A 24,988-nucleotide genomic window follows, 5' to 3' on the forward strand; every position below is an offset into this window, starting at 1 on the left:
TACTTGTTCCACACGGTTTGGCTTCTTCTTTAGATTTCATATTCTCTTTGCCGATTTAAATCCACTCTTTCTTAAAATGGTCTACACATCCTCTATAGGATAATTCAAATATTATCAACCATAAATATTATCGATCAATAATTCAATATTGTTTATCCTAATTCTTATCTGGCCACATGATTTAAAATACCAGAAGTTTGTTGTCATCTTTTGCATTTCTTAAAAGAATATTTCAACCACTTCATTATTTTTTTTAATAAAGTTGCAATTCTTTAATTCTCGAATATCTTTTTTTACATTTTTTTCATGTAATAAAGATTTTAAATTTTGACCAATAACCATATGGTTCTAGATCTAAGGGAGCCAAGTCAGAAAGAACAAAAAGTTAAAAACATGAAAAGAAGGTGTCTAATAAAGACTATAAAAGTGTACAACTTTTCATGCAGTGTGTACAAATACATTTAAGAAAAGTCAACCATACAAGTAAGCAAATTAAACGTCAGAAAACACGCACACACACACGGATTCACACAGTCTTATTTAACTATTTAAGTGTTTATGCATTTCAATAGTTATGTAACTTATATCCTTCACCATACAACTCCTAAACAAACTCATGCCATTAGAACAAACATAACCATGCCCATCACTAGCCTTTGCTTCGTCTTACCGACCGACAACGACGATAAACCGGTTAACCATGACCATGGCCGCGACCACGATCTTAAACAACTAGATATCCGCTCACACAAACACAAACACAAACATAAACACCGGTTGTGTAATATTCACATCCCTGATGTGATCAGGCGGGCTCTGGCCCGCTTGTATCACACAAGGATTAATATTCGTTCTTGCGGGTTCTGCCACCATGGTGCATGGGGCAGAAACCCGTCTATTGTATTCCATGACACCGAAGGGGTTCATTTCCCAAACGAGAAGGCGTTTGCGGGCCATAGCCCGAAAACATTTAGCTACTCCGAGCTTTACATAGGCACAAAAGGGTTTAGTAAAGATGAAATACTTGGAAGTGGCGGGTTTGGGAGAGTTTATAGAGCGGTTTTGCCACGGGACGGGACCGTGGTGGCGGTGAAGTGTTTGATGGAGACCGGTGAGCGGTTCGAGAAGACTTTCGTGGCGGAGCTGTCGGCTGTGGCTAATCTTCGACATAGGAATCTAGTCCCGTTACGTGGATGGTGCGTTCACGATGATCAGCTCTTGCTTGTTTATGAGTATATGCCGAACCGCAGCCTTGACCGGGTGCTTTTCGGGCGAGCTGGGGTGAAACTCCAGTGGGACCGGAGGCTGAAAATTGTGATCGGTCTTGGTGCGGCTTTGTTTTACATCCACGAACAGCTCGAGGGTCAAATTATACACCGCGATGTGAAAACGAGTAACGTGATGCTGGATTCAAGCTACAATGCAAGACTAGGTGATTTCGGGTTGGCTCGGTGGCTAGAACATGAACTCAAGTACCATATTAGTACACCATCAGCGAACCATCGTCGGTTTAGGGCCGCAGAAACCACGAGGATTGGCGGCACGATTGGTTACTTGTCACCCGAGAGCTTCCACACAGGTACTGCCACTGCCAAGTCAGATGTTTTCAGCTTCGGGATCGTGCTGCTCGAGATTGTTTCAGGACGAAAAGCAATCGATCTTACATTCCCGGATGACAAGATTATTCTACTTGACTGGGTTAGAGAACTATCTGATGAAAACATGACTTCAAAAGCCGTTGATCGTCAGTTAAAAGACGGGTCATACAAAGTTCATGATGTCGAGCGTTTGATTAAACTCGGGTTGTTATGCACGCTCCACGACCCGAAATCCCGACCCGACATGAAATGGATCCTCGAAAGCCTCATTGAATCGCTTTCGGGCACATATCTTGACCTCCCTGATCTTCCATTTTTCAAAACTTACCCTCGGTACATCTCGGTATCTCCACCGGTTAGCAGTAGCAATGTTACTGACACCACCACCACACCATCATCAACCACCAATGCAGCTAGTAGTTCCATTTCAGCAAGCACAATCACCTTCGTCACCGCCAAGGGAGACAGCTTGTATGTAACCACCAGTGTCGGATACACTGGCGGAAATGACATGATCCCGAGCGTGATCTCGGGGTCCAATATTACAGAAACTGGATACAGTATCGACGATAGCATGATCTCGAGCACGATCAATTCGAACCGCGGCCCATCGAAAATATTCCCAATGGTTAGACCGCCACGCGAGATAACCTACAATGAGATCATCTCTGCCACGGACAACTTCTCGGACTCTAACCGGCTAGCTGAGCTCGACTTCGGGACTGCGTACTATGGTGTCATTGACAACCAAGACATAATAGTGAAGCGGCTCGGTTTGAAGACATGCCCAGCTTTACGGGTTCGGTTTTCAAACGAGCTTTCGAATTTGGGCCGGCTTTGTCACAGAAACCTAGTCCAGCTCCATGGCTGGTGCACCGAGCAAGGTGAGATGCTCGTGGTTTACAACTATTCAGCTAGCCGTATGCTAAGCCAACTTCTATTTCACCATAACTACCAACGGTCACAACCGGTCTTAAAATGGACACACCGATACAACATTTTGAAATCACTCGCAAACGCGATTCATTACCTCCATGATGAATGGGAACAACAAGTAATTCACAGAAACATAACCTCATCTGCCATAGGAATCGAGCTCGATATGAACCCGAGGCTCGGGTCATTTGCATTAGCCGAGTTTCTAACAAGAAACGAACATGACCATCATGTGGAAGTCAACACTTCTGTCAACGGGATTTTTGGGTATATGGCACCTGAATACATGGAGTCAGGGGTAGCCACCACAATGGTGGATGTTTACAGCTTCGGTGTAGTGGTGCTTGAGGTGGTGAGTGGACAAATGGCGGTGGATTTCCGAACGCCCGATGTGTTATTGGTGAAACGGGTGCATGAGTTCGAAACCCGAAAGAGGGATTATAAAGAATTGGTGGATTCTAGATTAAATGGGGAGTATGATCATGAAGAGTTGACCAGGTTGGTTAAGTTAGGTATGGCTTGCACGCGGTCAAACCCGGAGTCGAGACCGACCATGAGTCATGTTGTTAGCATACTAGACAAACGCGCCAGCCTCAAGGAGAGAATGATAAGGAAGGAGAAAAGTGAAGAATGGAAAGAAAGAAATATGTTATCTTTGTCAATAGTCAGGAGAGTTCAAGCTTTAGGAATACAATAATTTTAATTACACATTTTTCAGCCAGATATAGAACATAATAAGAGTGTCACAAAGTTGTATTCTGCAAATATAAAGATTTAAGTATACATTACATTTTTCGTTACCATTTTTGATCTTAGATTGCTGTGATGTGGACATCGTCATTCGAGTCAATTCCGACCCAGTTCACCAGAGAGAAGAGGAATTCCCTGAACCCGACTTTGCCATCCTTGTTCCAGTCCATTTCTTCTGCATTAATGCAAATTTAATATGATCAAAATGGGTCAAATGGCATTTAGCACAACAAATGTTTAGCAAAAAGGTAATAAAATGGGCGCGGCGGGCAATGTTAAAAACAAGTTCAGGTCAAATGGGTAAGTTTTAGCGGAGTCAAAACAGGTCGGTTTGACTTTTGCTTTTATTTAATATTGTAGATGGTTAATGTATCAAATAGGATTACAGAAACTATAGGAGATTTTATGCATTTTGCATACGACTTTAGAACGTTAAACCTTTCATTTTAGCAGTTAAAAGTTAGGAGATTACTGAATCGACTCATGGTAATGTGAGTAGGAGATTTCTCCTTAGGGAAATCATCATTCATAGATTTGATTACGTCCTTCTTGTCCAGCTTCCCATCACCATTTTTATCAAGAAACAAGAACGCGTCGATAATGGAATCAAATGTTGCTTTAAGTTCTGGAGATCCCATTGTTGTTGCCTAAAACAAGAATTTATTTTATTAGATTTTGCTAAGAAAACAGTTAAAAGATTGAAGAATGTTGTGGTTACCGTGTGGGTTGATGATAGAGTACCACCAAGGAGGTAATAAGGCACAATACAACTACAAACTCATTAAATTTCATGCCTTTGTTCTTGCCCAAGTCACAAGACTCAAAAAGGTCATTAATTTCTTGTTCTGTGCAGTCAAATTGCAGCTTTTGTAAGCATTTTGTTAGCTCCTCGCGGTCAATAATTCCATTTGAATCAACATCTGAATGAGAAAGGAAATTATGTGAGGAGAATAAAAATTAAATCATCGTCTTTGGGCTCCAACCAAACCAAAAATCGAGATTTCGGTTTTTGAGTTTTTGAAAAGGGTATGGTTTTGGTTTTTCCAGTTTTCGGCTTTTTCGATTTTGCCATTTGGGCATAAAACTTTGGGCCAAAATAAGATTGGCCCAAAATAATGAATTTGCGCCAAGGTATATCTGTTTATTAATAATTAATCAATCATTATACATTTGGGTTCCACTATTTATTAGATTCTTATAAACTACTTTATATTAAAAGTAAATAGTGAAAATCTGTAAATTTGGTTCGGTTTTAATTACAAACAAAATCGAATCTGGAGTTCGGTTTTTACAAAAGCATAAAACCAAATTGTCGATTTTTGTTTGGTTCGGTTATTTCGATATCGGTTCGGTTATTTTGGTTTCATGCACCCCCCCTACAGAAAACAGTGGAAGCTAGATTCGAACCCGAGACCTCTATGTGCTTTATTAAACAAACTTGTTTAATCTGATTTTTTACTATATAGGGTCAATATAGTCATGCATTGAGAAAGAAACAAGGAGTTGCCTTAAGAAAACAAACTATTAAGATATAATAAAGTTAGCTAACTCTAATTTACTAATCACCATCTGCTTCATAAGTCTATAAACAACCTATAACGCCTATCACATTTATAATTCTTTGCACACCAAATAAAGAGGATCCACAAAATTAAAAGCATTAACAAATAAACAAGCATAAGAAGGTTGAAACTAAAATCCTGTTAAACTAACCGAACTGTCGAAAAACGCCCCTAATTTCTTCCAAACCTTCTCGGTACTGAGGGAACCTCAAAATAATGCTATTGATGGATTTAATTTTATTATCTCTTTGAGCACTTCTTTGTTTAGCCTCCATCATTTTCCTCTCAAGCTCACTGTCCAACCTCTCATACTTGTCTGTTGAATTGCAACAACGCAGAATGCCTCCAAATCTGTTGGATAATGACTTAAGAGACGGGCACAGTCGAGACGTACCTTCAAAAGATATTAAACATGTAATTTACTTGTTTTGGTGATAATATTGAAAGTAACTGAATTCTCTGGTATGTATCAGATTAGTGCACAAATGTAAACCAATAATTGTAAAATTAGATTATTTTAGCATTCTATCTCCAACATAATCATAACCTACGATCAAAATTCAAAGCACTAGCAATAAGTACAAGATGAATTAAACATGTAATTTCTGTGTTGATATATGCAGTTTGATGAAACTCTCTGTAATGAAGCAAAGCTGTATACCAAAAACTGCATTCTAATCAAGGATGCGAACGAGCTGAGCTGCTCGCGAACTGCTCAAGATCGGATCGATAGAAAGCTCGAATCAACCCTAGCCTTTTCGAGCCCGAGCCAAGCCCGAACCTCAGATAAAGCTCATTTACTTATCAAGCTCGAGTCTTTATGGGAAGCTCATTTAGGCTAGTAGAGCCTTACCGAGCCTATATATTTTTAAGTTTTAAGTTTAACCACTTTTAGACTTCTATGCATTAATTTCACACTGCACAGCCGAGATCGAGCTGAGTTTTAGGTCGTTTAAAGTACTACACGAGCTCGATCCAAGCTTAGGCTCGTTTAAGGTTTTATCAAAATATATACAATGTATAAAAAGTAATTAATAAATGATAAACGAGCCGAGCTCTGGCACCGTTCAGAATCAATAACTTAAAAATTCAAAATTTTTATCGTTTTAATTTTAGCATATTAGCAATAATATTAGGCAAGCTAGTTCTCTACTATCAAAATTCAAATCACTACAAGATGAATTAAACATGTATTTTCTGTGTTGATTTATGCAGATTAGGGCAAAGTTCTAAAGCAATAATTTCATTCTAATCAAGGGAGCCGAGCCGCTCGCTAGGTACTCAGATCGAATGATCAAAAACTTGAATTGAGCCTAGCCTTTTTGAGCCTGAGCTCGAGCCTTGACAGGAAGCTCGTTTAGGCTCGTCAAGCCTTAAAGATTCTTTTGTATTTTAAAGTTTAACCTCTTTTGGACTTATATGTATTAATTCCACACTGCGCAACCAAGCTCGAGCCGAGTTTTAGCTCATTTAAAGTACTACACGAGCTCGAGCCAAGTTTAGGCTCATTTAAGGTTTTCTCAAAATACATAAAAATAAATTAAAACATATAAAAACTAATTAATAAATAATAAACGAGCCGGGCTACCATTCCGAACCGATAACTTAAAAATTCAAATATGTTAACGTCCTAAACTTCTAATTCTAGCATGATCGTAATTCGTAAACTTAAGTCATGTAACGATCGAAGTGAATAACAAAGCGATAACGATAAGTTGATAACGATCACAATCAAATCACGCAAAGTAGGTGTTAGAATACTGAAAACATTAGCAGCATCAAGTAACATAAATTGATATAAGTTAACTTACTCATTGACGATATTATTATTGTTTGAATGAAGTGATCTTGTTATTAGGTCACGTAAATGGAAGGAGAATAAGAATGAGAGTATTAGTGGAAAGGAAGAAATTAATGGAAGCATTTTGGTAAGGAATCAGGTTCTTGTAAAAGTGATGGAATGAAACAGTTTCTCTTATTTTTATATGTCAACTTTCGTGCCGGCTGTCGATAAAACCCGAGCGTTATGTGCACAAGTGAATTCGTTTTAGTATCGGTTATGTTTGTTAGGTATAGACATTGTTGGTAAAGTTTGAGCGTTAAATTCCAAAAAAGTTAATTCATCATATAAGCGTTGTCGCCTTGTTGGTCTCGGTCACTGTGGCAGGAATTCGACACGAATTCGGTCAGTTTTGATTATACTCATACGGTATTGGAGTTAAAAAATGAAAAAAATGTATAAATATGAAGGTGGACCAATGGCCAATTGGGGGGGGGGGTCAGATGGTAAACGTGCGCGCGTTGGTAAAACCCGAGCGTTGTCAGTCACAGGCGTTGAAGAGGTGAGTCTACTCGAATTTGGTCGGTTTCCGTCAGCTTCGTTATTGTACTGAAACTAAAACAAGAAAAATTGACATTTGGTCGGTTTCCATTGCATTTGTTATGGTAACTGAACTAAATAATAATCACAAAGTTCTAGTTCATATACGGTGCCGCCAAGTAGCCCAATAGAGCAAAACAAAATTCACAGGATTGATACGGTGCCGCCAAGTGGCCCAATAGAGCACTTTCGGCACCAAAGTTCTAGTTCATATATAGAAGTAATAGTAATCACAAAGTTATTTTAAAGGGGTGTATACGAACCGAACGTCCGATGAAATGTTTTTAAACGGTTTGACGAGAAGTTCTTTTATGTTTTCTTGTTAATAAATGAGCAAACATGAACAAAGAGTTTTGTTTAATTAACTAGATAGAGGAACATAAACAGAGACCATATTCGTCCAACTGTGGTCATGAATATTGTTTGTTTATGTTTATTTCAACCAAAGAGTGGTTTATTAGTTGTTAATCATCGCGGATTTTGTTGAATCTTTTTTAGTATTAATTAATATGGTCTTAAAATTTCGATCAGTTTCTGTGAAATTTTGATATCGATCCTTGTAAAATTTCGAGAAGATTCCCATAAAAGTTTGAGAATAACCTAATAAAAAATAAAATAAAATGGAAACTTTTACCAATATAATTATCTAAATGTAATATAAAATATAAATATTTTTTTAATTAAATTGAATTTAATATCAATTTTTAAGTCCAACAGTCCAATATTCAACTCAATTCTTTAACCACTTCTTTAAGCCCAAAACCCAATTCATTCAACCATACACATTTTTTAGCTTACTACCCAACCCAAGTCTAATTTTTGAGAGTTTTTGTTTGATCACTTGATAGTTTGATTGTATTTATGTTTGATAATAGTTTGTAGGAAGAAAGAATAATGAATCTCTTAATGGAAGGATTTCTCAATAAAAAACAAAGTAGAAGATAATCAAGGATCATCTTCTAAGACTCCTAGATTTATTGAAGTGGATGATCTTTTTTCAGATCCTGTCAAATGTTAAAAGAAAACCATATTCTACTTTGAGAAATCTGTATTTGGTCTCCCTGATTTATATCCATATTTGATGGGTTTACCCCTGAAAAAGATTTTTTCGAACTTTGGGCCACTATGTTTCTCCGGCGGGTTAGTCTGTGCCCCTGCCGTCAGTTGACTGAACAAAAAAGGTTGAAATGACCATTTTACCCCTGAGTTTATAACTAAATCAAAAAATTCTTTCAAATAGTGTAGCGGCCGGGGTTCAAACCCCCGACCTTTGGGTTAACAACAAGCAAAACTTACCGTTTGAACTAAACAAGTGTTTGTTTATAGTTATATTATATGAAATATATAATCTTTATTAATTTAAAGAGTTTCTCATCCTCATCATCATCTTCTCCATATATCCATATTTTCATATCTTTATCATCATAATCATCATATATATCATCATATCTATATCATCAAAATCATCATATTTTTAAACTTTTCACCCGAAACGAACCGTTTTTTACTAAACTTTTCGCTCGAAAATAACCAAACGAGTCGTTTTTTAGTAAACTTTTCGCCCGAAAACAACCAAACTGGCCGTTTTTTAGTATACTTTTCGCCCAAAAACAACGAAACGCTCCGTTTTTTAGTAAACTTTTCGCCCGAAAACAACCAAACGAACCGTTTTTTAGTAAAATTTTAACCTGAAAACAACCAAAACGAGCCGTTTTTTAGTAAACTTTTCGCCCGAAAACAACCAAACGAACCGTTTTTTAGTAAACTTTTCACCCGAAAACAAACAAACGAACCGTTTTTTAGTAAAATTTTCACCCGAAAACAACCAAACGAACCGTTTATTAGTAAGCTTTTACCCCGAAAACAACCAAAACGAACCGTTTTTTAGTAAACTTTTCGCCCGAAACAACCAAACGGGCCGTTTTTTAGTAAACTTTTCGCCCGAAAACAACCAAACGCGCCGTTTTTTAGTAAACTTTTCGCCCGAAAACAACGAAACGGGCCGTTTTAAGTAAAATTTTCACCCGAAAACAACCAAACGAACCGTTTTTTAGTAAACTTTTCGCCCGAAAACAACCAAACGAACCGTTTTTTAGTAATCTTTTAACCCGAAAACAACCAAACGAACTGTTTTTTAGTAAAATTTTAACCTGAAAACAACCAAAACGAGCCGTTTTTTAGTAAACTTTTAACCCGAAAACAACCAAAACGAACCGTTTTTTAGTAAACTTTTCACCCGAAAACAAACAAACGAACCGTTTTTTAGTAAACTTTTAACCCGAAAACAACAAAAACGAGCCGTTTTTTAGTAAACTTTTCACCCGAAAACAACCAAACGAACCGTTTTTTAGTAAACTTTTAACCCGAAAACAACCAAAACGAACCGTTTTTTTAGTAAACTTTTCACCCGAAAACAACCAAACGAACCGTTTTTTAGTAAACTTTTCGCCCGAAAACAACCAAACGAACCGTTTTTTAGTAATCTTTTAACCCGAAAACAACCAAACGAACCGTTTTTTAGTAAAACTTTAACCTGAAAACAATCAAAACGAGCCGTTTTTTAGTAAACTTTTCACCCGAAAACAACCAAACGAACCATTTTTTAGTAAAATTTTCACCCGAAAACAACCAAACGAACCGTTTATTAGTAAACTTTTAACCCGAAAACAACCGAAACGAACCGTTTTTTATTAAACTTTTCACCCGAAAACAAACAAACAAACTGATTTTTAGTAAACTTTTAACCCAAAAACAACCAAAACGAGCCGTTTTTTAGTAAACTTTTCACCCGAAAACAAACAAACGAACCGTTTTTTAGTAAACTTTTAACCCGAAAACAACCAAAACGAGCCGTTTTTTTAGTAAACTTTTCACCCGAAAACAACCAAACGAACCGTTTTTTAGTAAACTTTTAACCCGAAAACAACAAAACGAACTGTTTTTTAGTAAACTTTTAACCCGAAAACAACCAAACGAACCGTTTTTTAGTAAACTTTTAACTCGAAAACAACCAAACGAACCGTTTTTTAGTAAACTTTTAACCCGAAAACAACCAAACGAACCGTTTTTTAGTAAACTTTTCACCCGAATGACCGGAAAAACGAGATGGCCGGAATCCATGGCGACATGGTGCCGGAGATTAGGGGTTTTGGTCGGAACGACTTATGGGTCGCCGGAGAAACGAGTGTCAGCGCCGGAGATGGTGCTATGATGATGAATATGATGATGATGAGCTGCTGTTGTATTATTAATATTATTATTATTATTATCTCTTATTATTATTATATTATTACTATTATTATTATATTTATAATTTATTAAAAGAAGATTACTAAAATACCCTTAATGTGTTGGTATTATTACTAAAATACCAACGGTCAACGGACGGTCAACTGACGGTAGGAGTCAGAAGAACCCGCCGGAGAAACATAGGGGCACAAAGTTCGCAAAATCTTTTTCAGGAGTTAACCCATCTCGCGACGATATAAAGCAGGGAGACAAAATGCAGATTTCTCTTCTACTTTTGACGTAAATAAAAGATCATATGACCAGATCCGACTCGGTCTGACAGGAACGGCCAAACTAGACCATTGAAATAATACATACCGATTTGACCCGACCCGAATGACCCAAAAAATTTCCAGCCCCTGTGAGAAAATTTTCTGGGTCCGCCACTGTTAATCCTTTTGATGAGAAATTAGGGATGAGCTTGACATCGATACTGAAACGAGCCAAGCGGCTCAGGAGGTGAGCTACTTGGGATGCCATGTGGTCATCTACTCAATTTACTATATGTTTGTTTAGGTAATCACAACATGCATCATGCATGTGTGTATAGACGTATACACCAATGTTATATGTAATCATGCATTGGTGATGATGGGAAAGTGTGCATATAAATTCAATTAGCTCTCCATTATGATAAACACAAACTATCTTCATTCTACTTCATATTTATAATTTATAATGAGTAATAATACTATCTCAATGACATGTGATACAATAGTGAGTCTAGTAGAATCACATTCTGATGGGCCTTCTGATGTTGTTTGGTCATCGACGTAAGTTCTTGTTATATGACCATTTTATCATGCCATACTTTTTAGCTAAACATCCTTATTAACATCGTCACTTCTGAGATATTGTTGGAATAAGGAGAAAATATGGCATCACTCATTCACTTGCTCACAACATTTGCGATTCCACCGCCAAAAGCGTATATGCAATGCTTTATATTACTTGTTAAGATGTTAGAACGACCAACTCACATACCTATTGATACTAAATCTAAATTTATAGTTTGTCCTCCGTGGGACCCAAACCCTCATACTTGAGTGAGAACATCACTTTGTACACTCTTGATGTTATTAAGGAATATTTATATAATTAAGCAATAAATATCTTTGGTCTTTGTAACTATTTGACTTGGTTAATTATGATATTAAAATTTAAAACCTCATATCGTCTAAACCCTTAACCACTTAAGAAGGAACACAATTGCTACACACTTTAATGCCGCTAGACTATAAGCTATTTGATATTTCATTTAGGCAAACTGAGGGGCCTTCTCGAGCACAGGATAGGTAATTGAGAGATAGAGCTAGCCTATTCGTTATGGGGAATCAATGCTCCGGAAATTGGATTATAATAATTCTAACTTAATGCAGTTGACCGATAATAATCCCAACTTTGAAAATGTATGTCACCGGTCCCAACTTTCACACTATTTGTTTCCATTGGACCTCTGTTAAAAAGCACTTGACGGCGTTATTGCTTTTTTCTAAATTTCAAATTGATGCTTTAGGGCTTTTGATCGGAATGAGAATACGAATTGATTGATGAAAAACTTAACTCGAAACGACACTTCAAACAACTTGATTTTTGTTAATTAAACCGGAATTGAAACATCCTTTAGTCGTTTGGACCACCGCTTGGAGGTAAGTTTACATCAATTGACTCGTATTCTCGTTCCAATCAAAAGCCATAACAATATCAGTTTGGAACTTGAAAAAAACTTAACGTCGTTAAGTTTTTTTTAACGGAGGCCCAATAAAAACAAATAGTGTTAAAGTTGGGACCAACCAGTATACAACTATTTTTAAAGTTAGGATTATTATCAGCCAATTGCATTAAGTTGGGATTATTAAAATACAATTTGCCTTTTATTTAAATACGCGTGTTTGTTAAGCTGCGACGGTGATGGTGCTGTTGGTTTACTTAGTGGCAGTTGAGTTGAGGAAATGGAGGTGGCTGGTGATCGGGTTTGTGTGTGCGCATGGGTAACATCGACTAAACGTCGCTGGAAACACGTTAATAAAATAAAATCCCTACTTAATAATATCCATCTACTTTACCCTAACGTTACCGAAAATCCAACAAAATGTTAACGGACAAACAAGAACATGTTCCCGACAACCTATCCTATATTAGCCGCTTTCCACTCGGCTTGCATAAACATGACCCGTTGCCTCTTGTTCAGGGCTGCAGCCTGAGAGCTCAAACAGTTGTCATTTGCGGGCCCATGATCAACTTGAGTGAGTGAAGGAGTCGGGTTGAGAGGTGGCAGACAGTCGTTGGTTACCTTGATTGCCAGATCAGATAGTTCCTCTCTAGCTGCATCCAGTCCAGCAGTTGCGATTGCTTGATCGTTTAACGCTTTACACGCTTTTTCCAATATCGATTGAAGATACTTTCCTTGCGCCTCGATCCTCAGCTGGAGACGTTGTTGAACCTGGAATAATCAGAAAATCAGAACCCGACTAGCAAACTGGAAACCTGAGACATTCAGAACAGGTGTTCAGGTATTGATCCGGCTATGCTAATGTAGTTTTTAAAATTTTCCAGATCACCTGATCTTATTTACCCATGTAGAAACTGAATATATTAATATTTTATATAACTTTGAAAATATAATAAACAGTATGTTGAAGTTGTTAGAAACTTCTAATAAAATTATTAATTTTTAAAATTGCTAGAAATATATTTGAATTTTTTATATTTCAAGTTGGTTTCTGACATGAATTTAACATAGGTTTCGGCCTAGTAGGGGTTAAACGAGCCAAGCCACTAGTGAGGTGAGCTACTTGATATCGGCCCGCTGAAAGCTCGAATTGAGCCAAGCTTAACAAGCTTGAGCCCAAAACTAAGCTTGTTTAATAAACAACCCTAAGACCGGGCTTCACTTATTGAGCTCCAGAGCTTAAATGAGCCTATTATTTATGTAACTTTAAACAATATATTAAATATGTATATTTTTATGATATTAATTATTATATATAAAAACTACAGTTAAAATATACAGGCAAAAAATTACAGATGTATATACATTAATTAATAAATAATAAACGAGCCGACTTGTTTATACCCCTAATCCAACAAGGATGCTTCCCACAAAACACCATAAGAGGGTTATATCTCACAGTAACGTATGCCCGACGTGTACGTGATACAATTTTATAATTGGGTATATTACTGGGATTACCAAAACCCGTACCAGTGAACTGGCTGGGTTGAGAGGTGGCACCTGGCCGACTACCATCCCTAAATCGTACTGGCTGGTAAATTGCTTGTAATAAAGGGCAAACCAAAATTACCTATTTACCCTTTCTTTTAACCAAAATTACCTAACTACCCTTTCTTTGAACCAAATATTGCTAATTACCCTTTCTTTTAACCAAAATTACCAAAGACACACACTAACCTCTAGTTGTTCGTGTAGTCTTCTTTGGACTTCCATCTGCACTCTCAAAGCTTCTGTAACCTCAAATCCACTGTTCCATAAACCCAAAAAAAGCAAATTAATTAATGTTACGCTTCGAGATATGTTTAATTTTAAACGGGAGTAGAACGATCAAAGTGTCAAAACGGGTCAAAAAGTCACCAAAGTTTACTTTCAGCAATACTAAACCTCCAAGGATGATTTACACAAATTTATAGTTTACAGGCCAACCCAACACATACCAAATAAATACCCAATTTTCGCCCGTTACACAACACACCTTATCCAATCAAGAACATAGTTACCTAATTCACGGTTCGCTCCGGTACGGGTACGCGGTTTGAGTACGCTAGTAGGCTCTTGGAGCGAATTCAGTACGAGGGGGGGGGGGGGTAGGTTCATTTCGGTACAAATCCGGTACGGTGTCCCATAGAGTCCGGATCAGTTTACCCAGCTCAAAATAGAAAATTACCAAATCCTTTAAATTCAAACTACCTAATGACCTCCCTCTTATATCATTTCATTAAACCTAAATTTGAACGATTTGAAGGCCAATTGGTACAATGGAACGCAGCGTACCACTTAATCGAATTGCTCGACCTAATTTGCAGAACCAACATCGACTGGAACGATTGGAATGGCGTACCGAAGCGATTTGGAACGTAGCGAATTTCGATTTGGTACATCACGATCCAATACGGGGATCGCGAGTCCCTGAGCAAATTTGGTAACAAGGATCAAGAATTTAAGAAACGGAACTTACTCGTTTAAGTCTTGTGGCATCATTCTTGCAGAAGATGACGTTGATGAGGTCATTTCTTGGCTCTCAGCGATGCAAGACACTGTAGATCAAACCGTACGCACAATCGGTTACAATTTATATAAAAATTAGAAATCCTAATAAAATATCATATAATCAGATTTTACTTTACATTGAGTAAAAAAAATCAACTTATTGTTTGATTTTCAGATTTATCATCTAAATCATATTCCCCAACTTACTTCTCGAGTTTTTATGATTTTCCGTCACACGTGACACGTCTTTCATCTAATACCAAAGACCATAATTGGTATTGTTAATTTACAATGATAAGAAGCCAGTACCTTCTTTAGAGTTCTCTGAAAACTCTTTGCATGATTGTTTCCCCATTCGGAATTTCTGCAAATACACGCGCAGCGTAAATTAAAACAAGAAAACTCACAAAAAAAGATCTAAAAAAAGAACATCTCAAAAGTAAGGGTGTTTGGATGTGCGTTTTGGAAGTGATTATGCGATACTAAATGATCATAACCGAAAATCAGATGTAATGAAACATGTCACATAATTAGTTGTATTAATATTTTAATGAACTAATGATAAAATGCCAAAAAGGGCATTCTTTTATATTGTTAAAGAGTACTTAAAACTAATATCTGACTAACAACTTTTTATCAATTATGAAAACAATCTTCTATAAATTAGTGTTTACCGATTCTTTTATTTTACCGTCACACGTAATGACAGTTGAATATACCGTTTTCAGTAGATAATAAACAACAAACCTGCAGATGCGACTTGAGATGATAGAGAGTGAGGCCTTTAACCCCCATTGTTCTCATTATCATTTTTGGCGTTGCTTCTGCAACCATTATACATAAAATTAAATTAAAATTTTTAACAAATTATCTAAGAAAGTAAGTCAAAGAGGTGCATAAAATGATAAAAGGTGACTCTAGCTAGCAACAAATAATAGCCTATCCATACGGGTGTAACAAAACTAAAATTCACAATTCTAGCATGACAAATAACTAAAAGATTCAACTTAAAGAAGAATATAAAATATGGGTAATCAAACATGAACACAATATTAACTGCCAGCTGCAAAATAAACTCGGTATTCACAATTCTAGCACGCTAAATAACTAAATTTTAGTATAAAAAAGTATGATAAAATTAAAACTCACCATTCTATGATTCTATCATGCTAAATAACCAAAAGAATGAATGCATTATTAGTGATACTCAAATGCCAACTGCCATAATCTAATTAACAATCTTTAATAACTAATCTTTCTACTCAAGTCAACTTTAAAACATTTTAGTCGGCGATTAATTGGTAATCGGTGAGCGACCAATTCAAAGTTCACCTAATCGGACCCAATAATCAGTAGCCGGTCAGAGGTAGTCAAAGTTGGTCCAAATCGGCCCAAATCGTTCAAGTTTTGGTCAAAATCTGTCAAATTCTTTGAAAAATTATACTTATTAATCCAATCTGATTAAAAAGTTTAAAAATAATATTATAAGATCTTGAAAAATGTCATATGTATATACATAATTTTAAAAAATTAAATTAGATATAAAATTACAACAACCGATTAGCGCCTAGTGAGTTCTACAACACCGACTAATTTCAACTCAAATTATGTTTCATATCCAACAAACTCTACTTAAAAAACTCTTTAACAACACTCATCACTCTAAAGTCAACTTGCTAATCCACAAGCAAAACCCTAACCATGGAAACAAATCTTGCTACTCAAGAAGTCAACTTTACGACACTTTAGTCAACGATTTCACTTTAATAGTCAGCACCACCATTTTCCAGCATAAAACCACCAAAAATTAGCTCCCAATTCAGCAATTCACCACCACCTATCACTAAACTTAAAAAAAAAAACATAATGCAAAAACCCTAAATTATCCCCAATAAGACCCTAACTATACAACAACAGTGCAAACGAAAAAACAATCGGCACCACCGAGCTGTGTAACCGCATCAACAAATCGGACCCAATAATCAGTGATCGGTCAAAGCCGGTCCAAATCATTCAAATTTCAGTCAAAATCTAAAGTATTTGAAAATTTATTTTATACTTATTAATCCAACCCGATTAATAAGTTTGAAAAATTATATATAAAATCTTGAAAAATGCCACATGTAAATATATAATTTCAAAAATTTAGAAATTACAACCGACTAGCGCCTAGCGAGTTCTACAACAGTGACTAATTTCAACTCAAATTAAGTTCCATATCAAACAAACTCTACTTAAAACTCTTTAATAACATTTATCACTCTAAATCAACTTGCTACCCAAGTCAACTTCATAACACTTTAGTCAACAATTTGACTTTAACAGTCAACCCACCATTTCCCAACATAAAACCACCACAAATTAGCTACCAATTTAGAGCTTCAAACCACAATGTGAAAACCCTAAATTACCCCCAATAAAACCCTAACCATGGACACAAATTCTTCTACTCAAGAAGTCAACTTTACAACACTTTAGTCAACAATTTGACTTAACAGTCAACCCACCACAAATTAGCTACCAATTTAAACCCATAACAATGTGAAAACCCTAAATTACCCCCAACAAAACCCTAATCATAAAACAATTAACAATGTGAGTGAAAATGAAAATGAAAACTAACTATCGGCGCCACCGAGCTGAGTGACGGCGTCAACAAATCTCTCGTGCAGCTCAGCCGTCCACCGGAGCCGCGGCTTGGGATCTGTGGTGAGCACCAGACATGGGTCTCCGACCAGATTGGTGGCAGTGGCGGTGGTTAACGGCCGTGGGTAGTCTTCTAACGGAATGGAGTGATGATGATGATGAAACATTTGTGGGTTAATGTTTTAAAAGAGATTTGATGATGAAATGAAGTGCATGCATTTAAGGGTAAAGAGGCAGACAGTGATGTGTTGTGTTGTGTTGTGTTGTGTTGTTTTGTTTTGTGTTGTGTGATGTGTTGTACTTAGTGTTATGTTCTGGTGGTGGACATAACATTATTGTTTTTTACTGTTTTTGATGGTTTATTTGGAAATGTTTTGAAATTGGGAGTTAGAGATTTATTTATTTTATGTAAATGTGGAAGTGTTTTGTTTATATAACATGGAAAGATAATTAAAGTAGTGGAAAAGAGAGTAAGGCCGTACGTTACATACTTACGTAGACGTCTTATGTATCACATTCAAAGCATTATATGTAATTGTATTATTTGGTTGTTAGAGTTCTTAATATGTGATTGGTTTTGAAATATTTGTTATTGTATGTAATATAATAATTTAAGAGGGGTGTTCATATTGGTATTGATAATATGTTAAGAAATGTGAGATGTGTATAATTAATTTGTAGGTAGTGTAGGAATGTGATACATAAGATGGTACAAGTTTCACAGACCCGTATAGATAGATTGTTTGTTAAAGAATAGTAGTAGCGAAGATAAGCCAGAGTAAAACAATAAAAATGAAAAACGAAAAAAAAAAAAAGATTCGTTGGAATGTTATCATGACATGTGCGGAGTTGGAGTAGATATGTGACGAAGACGATGGGCAAAATATTAAATACAAGTTGATGATGAGTAATCTTGTAATAAACCCAATTAAAAGTTTTTGTTCTGCTAATTGAATCTGATTGGGTGTGTAGTTAATTTGTTATACAAAACACATTTTCGTAGAAGCTCCCACTTATAAATTATATATAATGATTTATCTTTCCATTAATATAGGGCAAACTCTACCTTCACGGTTTACAAGCTTTAACAAGTTAGAGCATTGGTATATCATTTATCTTAGCTTAGTATGTGTCCAAAATAAGTGAAAAACACATTTTGCACTATATTTCCTAACAATATATGTTCCTAGAACTTTTCCCACTTCTGGTAACTATCCTCACAAAATATATATAGATATAGATATAATAACCTTTTGTTCTAGTAAGTTGATTCTTACAACTCTTTGTAGCCAAGGATACACTTCAAAGAATGAACCAACAGGTTAGGTTGTGAGTTCAAGTCCAACATAAACAAATACATGCGAGTGAACATTTGTCTTTAAATAAAAAAAATCATCCAAAACCCGCATTCATACAATATATCTTTAGAGCACAAACTCATCTCATGTAAACAAAACGATCAATCCTGCGGTTCTAAAGATCGTAAACAAATGTATAAAGAAATCAAGATTCCAGATCAGCTAGAGTAACATTGTCGGTCCAAAGCCGTCATTACTACCTGATGCATCATTAGCATGGCTGCGGCCTGCCATGTCACCTTCCCCATCCGAATCTGCCTGAGCGTGGAGGCACAACTCAACAGATGTGGAATCATCGGTTTGGTTTTCAGGATGCTCAAGGCCCGCCACATCACCTTCCGGGTCTTGCTGAGTGTCGAGAGACAAGTCGGGAGCTGTGGAATCATCAGTTTGGTTTTCAAGATGATCGGGATCATAATCTTCGGGGAAATCACCAGCCAGGATTATTATAGGATTAGGTTCTATAATCTCAAACTTATGATCTGGTTTGTGCTGTTGGTTAAATCTTCCGGGAAGAGTGGAGGAACTGTTGTGGCAATTTTCACATAAGTCGAAGCCGACTTCCTCTGTGCAGTCGTTGCATTTGTACCGATTGCCCATGAGTGGATACATCTGTTTTAAATAACCATTATTATTAATTAAAAATTAAAAAGTAACCTTTAAAGTCCAACTCTGGATTTAGTCAAACTGTTACTGAAAAATTAAGTACTTGAATCAATTTCAGACGGGTCCGTTACAAGTATTTTCAAATGCTACGGCCTCGTAAATCATGTTATTGACTATTAATCTAATAATGTTTTTTAAACATATTTAATATAAAATTTAAAAAAAGTTTTTATTGTGCTGAAAATGTTCACAACAGATTTTACCCGTTCCTTTATAGCAAGTTGTGTAGGTTTTACCAAGTTGACTTGTTATCAATAAAAAACTTATACACTGAGTTGACTCGGTTTCATATGAAAATGCAACCTATAAATTAAAGTTTAGCAAAAGAGAAAAGATTACCCCACAGCAGTCACAACCAACTCCAAAGTGAACCTTGTGGCCTGAACTGCACAAGTGTTCATCCATAGGTACAGATGAACATTTAGAACCTTGTGGAAATGACATTGAATCCGCTAAAACAAAATTAGTCAGTTTTTTAGATCATAATAATATAATACAACAATTTAGAAATTGTAAATAACAGTAACTGCTAGAATTCAACGAGGCATACAAGGACCACATTTGTCATCACAGTGACTTAGAAGGCTGTATGCATCAACAAAACAATTCGGGCAACTTGTGAACAGTTTGACCCGTTCGACTCATCTAACCTATTTGCTTTTTAGCTAATAACTTAACCCAAAGTGACCTATTAAATTAATTATACCTGTGAACTATGAACAATGAAATATCTTTTAATAAATTGCAGTCACACAATATTGCAGCTCACATTAAATAAACCTCATAGCATTAGCATAGATTATTAATGAAAAAAATGGCGATACCTGTTGATGAGTTTCCTGGCTCACAAGTTCTGAATTTGTCTATTCTTGCAGTGTATTCTTCTGAAAAGTGTTGCTTCAAGAGGCCTTCTAGAACCAAACAAACTTTTGGAAACCCGTTTGGATGCATACTTTGACACACTGGGCATCGACATGACTCGTTTGAAACGGCAATACATGCTTCACAAAATACTGCAAGAGAAAAATGCATCATTTTGTCATTTTTTTAAACTTTGGCCAGAACAGTTATTTGTTAATACGGTTTGGGTTGACCTGTTTTATAACTTCTTTGTCCATTTTTTCAGTTTACATATACTTAATGTAATAAATACTTATACAACCCGCTTGACCCATTTCATTTAAATGTAAATTTTTACATTTAACCGTGACCCATTCGGGTTAAAAGATAACCCAAATCAAACCATTAAACATGTAACTTGTTTAAACTTTAAATGAATAAATCAATGAGGTTAATCACATTCAAATAACTGTTGGACAAGTTTCAACCCAGTTGACCCGTTTCATTATGAAACTAAGTTTTTACATCTGGCCCATTTGACCCATAAAACAAGACCCAAATCGACCCAACTTTTTGAACCTTACCATGACCACAATTAAGCACCACAGGTCGACAAAGAAGTTCTTTACATATTGAACAGAGTAAATCATTGATCGAAATCTGCTTGTTACATCTTTCAGCATGATCCCTTCCAGCTGTACAGGTTCCTGCTACATCCACATCTTTAGTGCCATTATTTTCAGAATGAACAGGTTCCATGGTATGACACTGTGACGCCGCCAAATAATTTTCAAACTGCGGTGACGATGTTCCATGTGTCTTTTCCACCTCTGCCACAAGAAAGTGATAATATTATAAAGTTTACAAAATGATCTAATTATGCATTAAAAATTTTATCATACTTGTTACTTGAGTTTCCCTTATTATATAAGCTACCGGGTACAGCTTCAGCAAGACAGAGTGAAGCAGCCAACATATACTAGGAAAATGATAATATGGGTGCCGACAAACAGGGCAGCGAGATTCCTGCCAAATGTCCATAGCTTCGAAGACACACCAAAAACATGATATATGGCCACAAGCTGCACACAAGACGTGATAACTTAAATGTTGGTATACAGGTAACGTTTAACTTGTGAAGTTTGCATTCCCTTCTTACCTAGTACAACTGGCTTGTAGATGAGATCCCTGCAGAATAAAACGAATTATTCACAAATAGAGATTCAAAGCTAAGTTAAATAATAGCATATAATAACTCATATTTGGCCTTCCTCACCACCTCTTAAATATCATATAGCTAATATATGTATACTGTATAGTGGCGGGTACAAATGAAAACCTTAAGTATTTGAGAACCATTTTAAAAAATTAAACATAGAATTCAAACTTTTTGCAACCAACCAAACCACACCTCAACCTACAGATTTACTATAATTGTCTACAAACTTAGAGAAGTGAAGTTGATATGATATTAACCTACACGGCGAAATGTTTCGAAAGATGTAATTCAAGTCCCGATCAACAATCAAACAATTTGAATTGAATAACTCTCAACCTTATTGACCAGAAAAATATAACTCTCAAAATGATTACAAACTCCTAACCATAATCACAAGTTCACAACTTTGATTACGTAATATAGACCATGACTCAGTACAATTAGAAACATACTCATTTAATTAGCTATCATAAAAATTAAACACAACCCGTTTAATTTATCCATAACTTGATTTAATTAATCGACCTAATTCCATAACCTGAAACCAACCCGACACCCGAATCACGTCCAACAACAACAATAATAATAATAATAATAATAATAAGTTAAATTCAACAAATTGACAGTTGTGATGCATGTAAACAAGTTCATTCGAATCAAATTAAACTAAAACAATCAAAACCCAAAAATAATTTAATTCCAAAAAACCCAAATAAATTAACAACATGTTTCAATTAAATCACGATCAGAATAGATCAATAATAATAATAATAATAATATTCGAATGGATACTTACAAGCAGACGCAGCATTTAAACTCATCCGAATATTCCACAATTTCATCATCGATACCAACGTCGTCGTTTCCACCGGCGGCCACGGCGGCGGCGGGATTATTTTCCGGCTTACTCATTGTTAGCGTAAGAAGGGACTAGAAGTGTCACGTGCGATGAGACAGGTGTACGAATATTATTATTCTTATTATTATTTTAGGCTGCGTTGGGAAGAATATGGATTATTGAAGAGGTAGGTCCCAGCAGAGCCCAGTTGGACCCGCAAGACTCACCTTGAAGAGGGACGTCTACGCAAAGACCAACTGGATCTGTAGGACCCACCATGCTCAGAGAGATGAAGACCTTACGCGCAGTACGCCAGCTGTTCCCGCAGGAAAAGCCTCCCAATGGTAAAGTACCCCGCCTGTTCCCGCAGCTGCGGATACAAGCCATCAGGGAAGGCTACCCGCACTAATAGTAAGGCTACACGCACAAGGCATTAACTCTCAATAATTCAGTAATGTCACCTGAAGAAGGAATGAGCAAGGCGGGAATACTCCCGCCCAAATGAGCCAGTTCGTACGCTTCTGGAAGATCTTTTGTACTATACCTGCCAATGTATGGACAAAATAGACAAGATCTGACCAAAGCAGCCCATGAACCAATCACAGGGTGACAGCTCACCGACAACAGTACGAGGAGGAGCATGCTCTAGTACAAAATGTCACTATCAGCCGCTGCCTACCCACCAACTCCCATCGTGGCACGTACACAGCCCATGGTAGGTGAAAAAGGAATAGTACACAGCCGGCCATGTCACTATCAGCCGCTGCCTACTCACCAACTCCCATCGTGGCATGTGCGTAGCTTGTAGTTGGTGGAAAAGGAATATTATACAGCTGGCTGTACCTGCTTGGAAACCTACCTTCGGCTATAAATACTCCAACACCTTGGAACGGTATCATTATCATATACTCTCATATATTATCTGATACTACCTTATCTAGCTATTTCTCTTAATATACACTTATATTCAGAGCAATCTAGTCTGATTCTCACGCCGGATGGTGGTCACAAGGAGGTACCCCCCTTCTCAGTGACGAGCTCACGGTGTCTGTTTTGCAGGTCATCAGAAGAATAATCATCTTTGCCGGACCTAACCCTCGTGGGAAACATCTACTTAACCCTAAGATTATCCGTAATCTGCCGGGGTCAATTAGTGTTTCTTCAATTATGAAATGAAAACTATGAACTTAAAAAAAATGGAATGAAAACTATAATATTTTTTTGAAGGAATTGAATGTAATCAGGTGAGTTGTATAACTTGTAAGGCCCCGTCACCGGTAACCCTACTTTCGTGTTGGATTTACTCATAAACACAGTTCTAAATATCAGAGTTAATTAAAAAACTTTACGCGGAATATAAAACTTTCATAAAACATTACATATCAATTCATAATCATGTCTTAAAACATTCCTTTTGTCTTTCAAAATTAAAACATAACTTATAAAACATATCAGATCTTCAGATGCCAGGCTTTAGTCTTCTGCCATGTGTCCTCCACTCAAGCCAGCTGTCTCATCCTACTCACCTGCGTGCATACTAAAAGTCAGCTACGCTGAGTGAGTTCTAGTTAATCATACAATACCATACAATACCTTATTACATACATACGTACTTAACCTCATAACTTTCTTTTATACACACATAAGTACTCATACCTTCATTCTTACTTACATACTTTCTTTCTTACTTACATACTTTCTTTACATTCATAATCATACGTTTTAAAGAGCCTTTCGCCCTATAACCTCACAGATATTATAAGGGTCTGGTCCCTAACATCACAGATATTATAAGGGTCTGGTCCCTAACATCACAGATATTATGAAGGGTCTGGTCCCTATCCTCACAGATATTGTAAGGGTCTGGTCCCTAACATCACAGATATTATAAGGGTCTGGTCCCTAACATCACAGATATTATAAGGGTCTGGTCCCTTGCTTTCGAATATTAGTAGGGTTCAGTTCCCTCTTCGTTACCATACAACCATGCATCATACCTCGAGTATTATTAGGGCTCGGTACCCTTTTCGTAACCATACAACCATACAACCGTCATTTCCTTCTTTTATTAACTTTATTACGTTCATACACATAAACATACATATCATACTTGCCATATTTATAACGTTACAACCTGACAGTACGTGCAATATCCGAAGATCGTTCACGAACCATCAAGCAATCATTCATACATATCACATATATCACATATGGCTTTATAACGTTACAACCTGACAGTACGTGCAATATCCGAAGATCGTTCACGAACCATCAAGCAATCATTCATACATATCACATATATCACATATGGCATACACTTATCATTTAGGATAAATGTATTAACAACACATCAAGTATGCACACAGCCCCGAAAACATAACAAGGAATGGGGCTAGAAACTCACCTGGATCCTGTTACGCTCGCCGTTGATCGTAATTCCTTTCTTTAACTGGGTTCGGCTAACTGTATAATATTTACACATATCAATTAACTACTACTACTCGTTTTGTATTTCTATCTATATATGACCCACAACGAACGGGGGTCCGGGGGCAGCGCCCCTGGCAGCGGGGTTCTAGGGGCGGCAGCCCCTAGCGGGGTCCAAGGGGCAGAGCCCCTGGCTGGGGTTAAGCTGCCAGGTCAGCTTGGAAAAATTTTATTTTCGATAAATGCCTTAACACA

The 24,988-nt window shown here is 36.7% G+C and overlaps 2 protein-coding genes and 2 pseudogenes across 3 annotated transcripts; 1 reads left to right on the forward strand and 3 right to left on the reverse strand.

The window, feature by feature from the left end:
- Positions 1 to 566: 566 nt before the first annotated feature.
- Positions 567 to 3,305, forward strand: LOC143579106 (receptor like protein kinase S.2 pseudogene; annotated as a pseudogene).
- On the reverse strand, positions 3,209 to 6,798 carry LOC143579107 (putative calcium-binding protein CML22; annotated as a pseudogene). Its single transcript, XR_013143399.1, has 5 exons — positions 6,658 to 6,798; positions 4,998 to 5,240; positions 4,003 to 4,204; positions 3,757 to 3,931; positions 3,209 to 3,459 (listed from the first exon to the last, which is right to left on the reverse strand). The product of XR_013143399.1 is annotated as a putative calcium-binding protein CML22 (transcript).
- A 5,735-nt stretch (positions 6,799 to 12,533) lies between these two features.
- On the reverse strand, positions 12,534 to 17,651 carry LOC143579116 (protein PHR1-LIKE 3-like). Its single transcript, XM_077062506.1, has 6 exons — positions 17,363 to 17,651; positions 15,487 to 15,563; positions 15,049 to 15,103; positions 14,708 to 14,786; positions 13,927 to 13,996; positions 12,534 to 12,957 (listed from the first exon to the last, which is right to left on the reverse strand). The coding sequence occupies exons 1-6, from the start codon at positions 17,550 to 17,552 to the stop codon at positions 12,643 to 12,645; spliced, it is 786 nt and encodes a 261-aa protein (XP_076918621.1). The 5' UTR covers positions 17,553 to 17,651; the 3' UTR covers positions 12,534 to 12,642.
- Positions 17,652 to 18,792: 1,141 nt separating this feature from the next.
- On the reverse strand, positions 18,793 to 22,380 carry LOC143579118 (E3 ubiquitin-protein ligase PRT1-like). Its single transcript, XM_077062507.1, has 7 exons — positions 22,265 to 22,380; positions 21,409 to 21,437; positions 21,152 to 21,331; positions 20,834 to 21,079; positions 20,234 to 20,422; positions 19,749 to 19,861; positions 18,793 to 19,355 (listed from the first exon to the last, which is right to left on the reverse strand). The coding sequence occupies exons 1-7, from the start codon at positions 22,378 to 22,380 to the stop codon at positions 18,906 to 18,908; spliced, it is 1,323 nt and encodes a 440-aa protein (XP_076918622.1). The 3' UTR covers positions 18,793 to 18,905.
- Positions 22,381 to 24,988: the final 2,608 nt, after the last annotated feature.

Source organism: Bidens hawaiensis, unplaced genomic scaffold (genome assembly GCF_021521415.1).
Source record: "Bidens hawaiensis isolate Kalapana, Puna unplaced genomic scaffold, B.hawaiensis_p1.1 tig00029602_1, whole genome shotgun sequence".
Taxonomy (NCBI): domain Eukaryota; kingdom Viridiplantae; phylum Streptophyta; class Magnoliopsida; order Asterales; family Asteraceae; genus Bidens; species Bidens hawaiensis.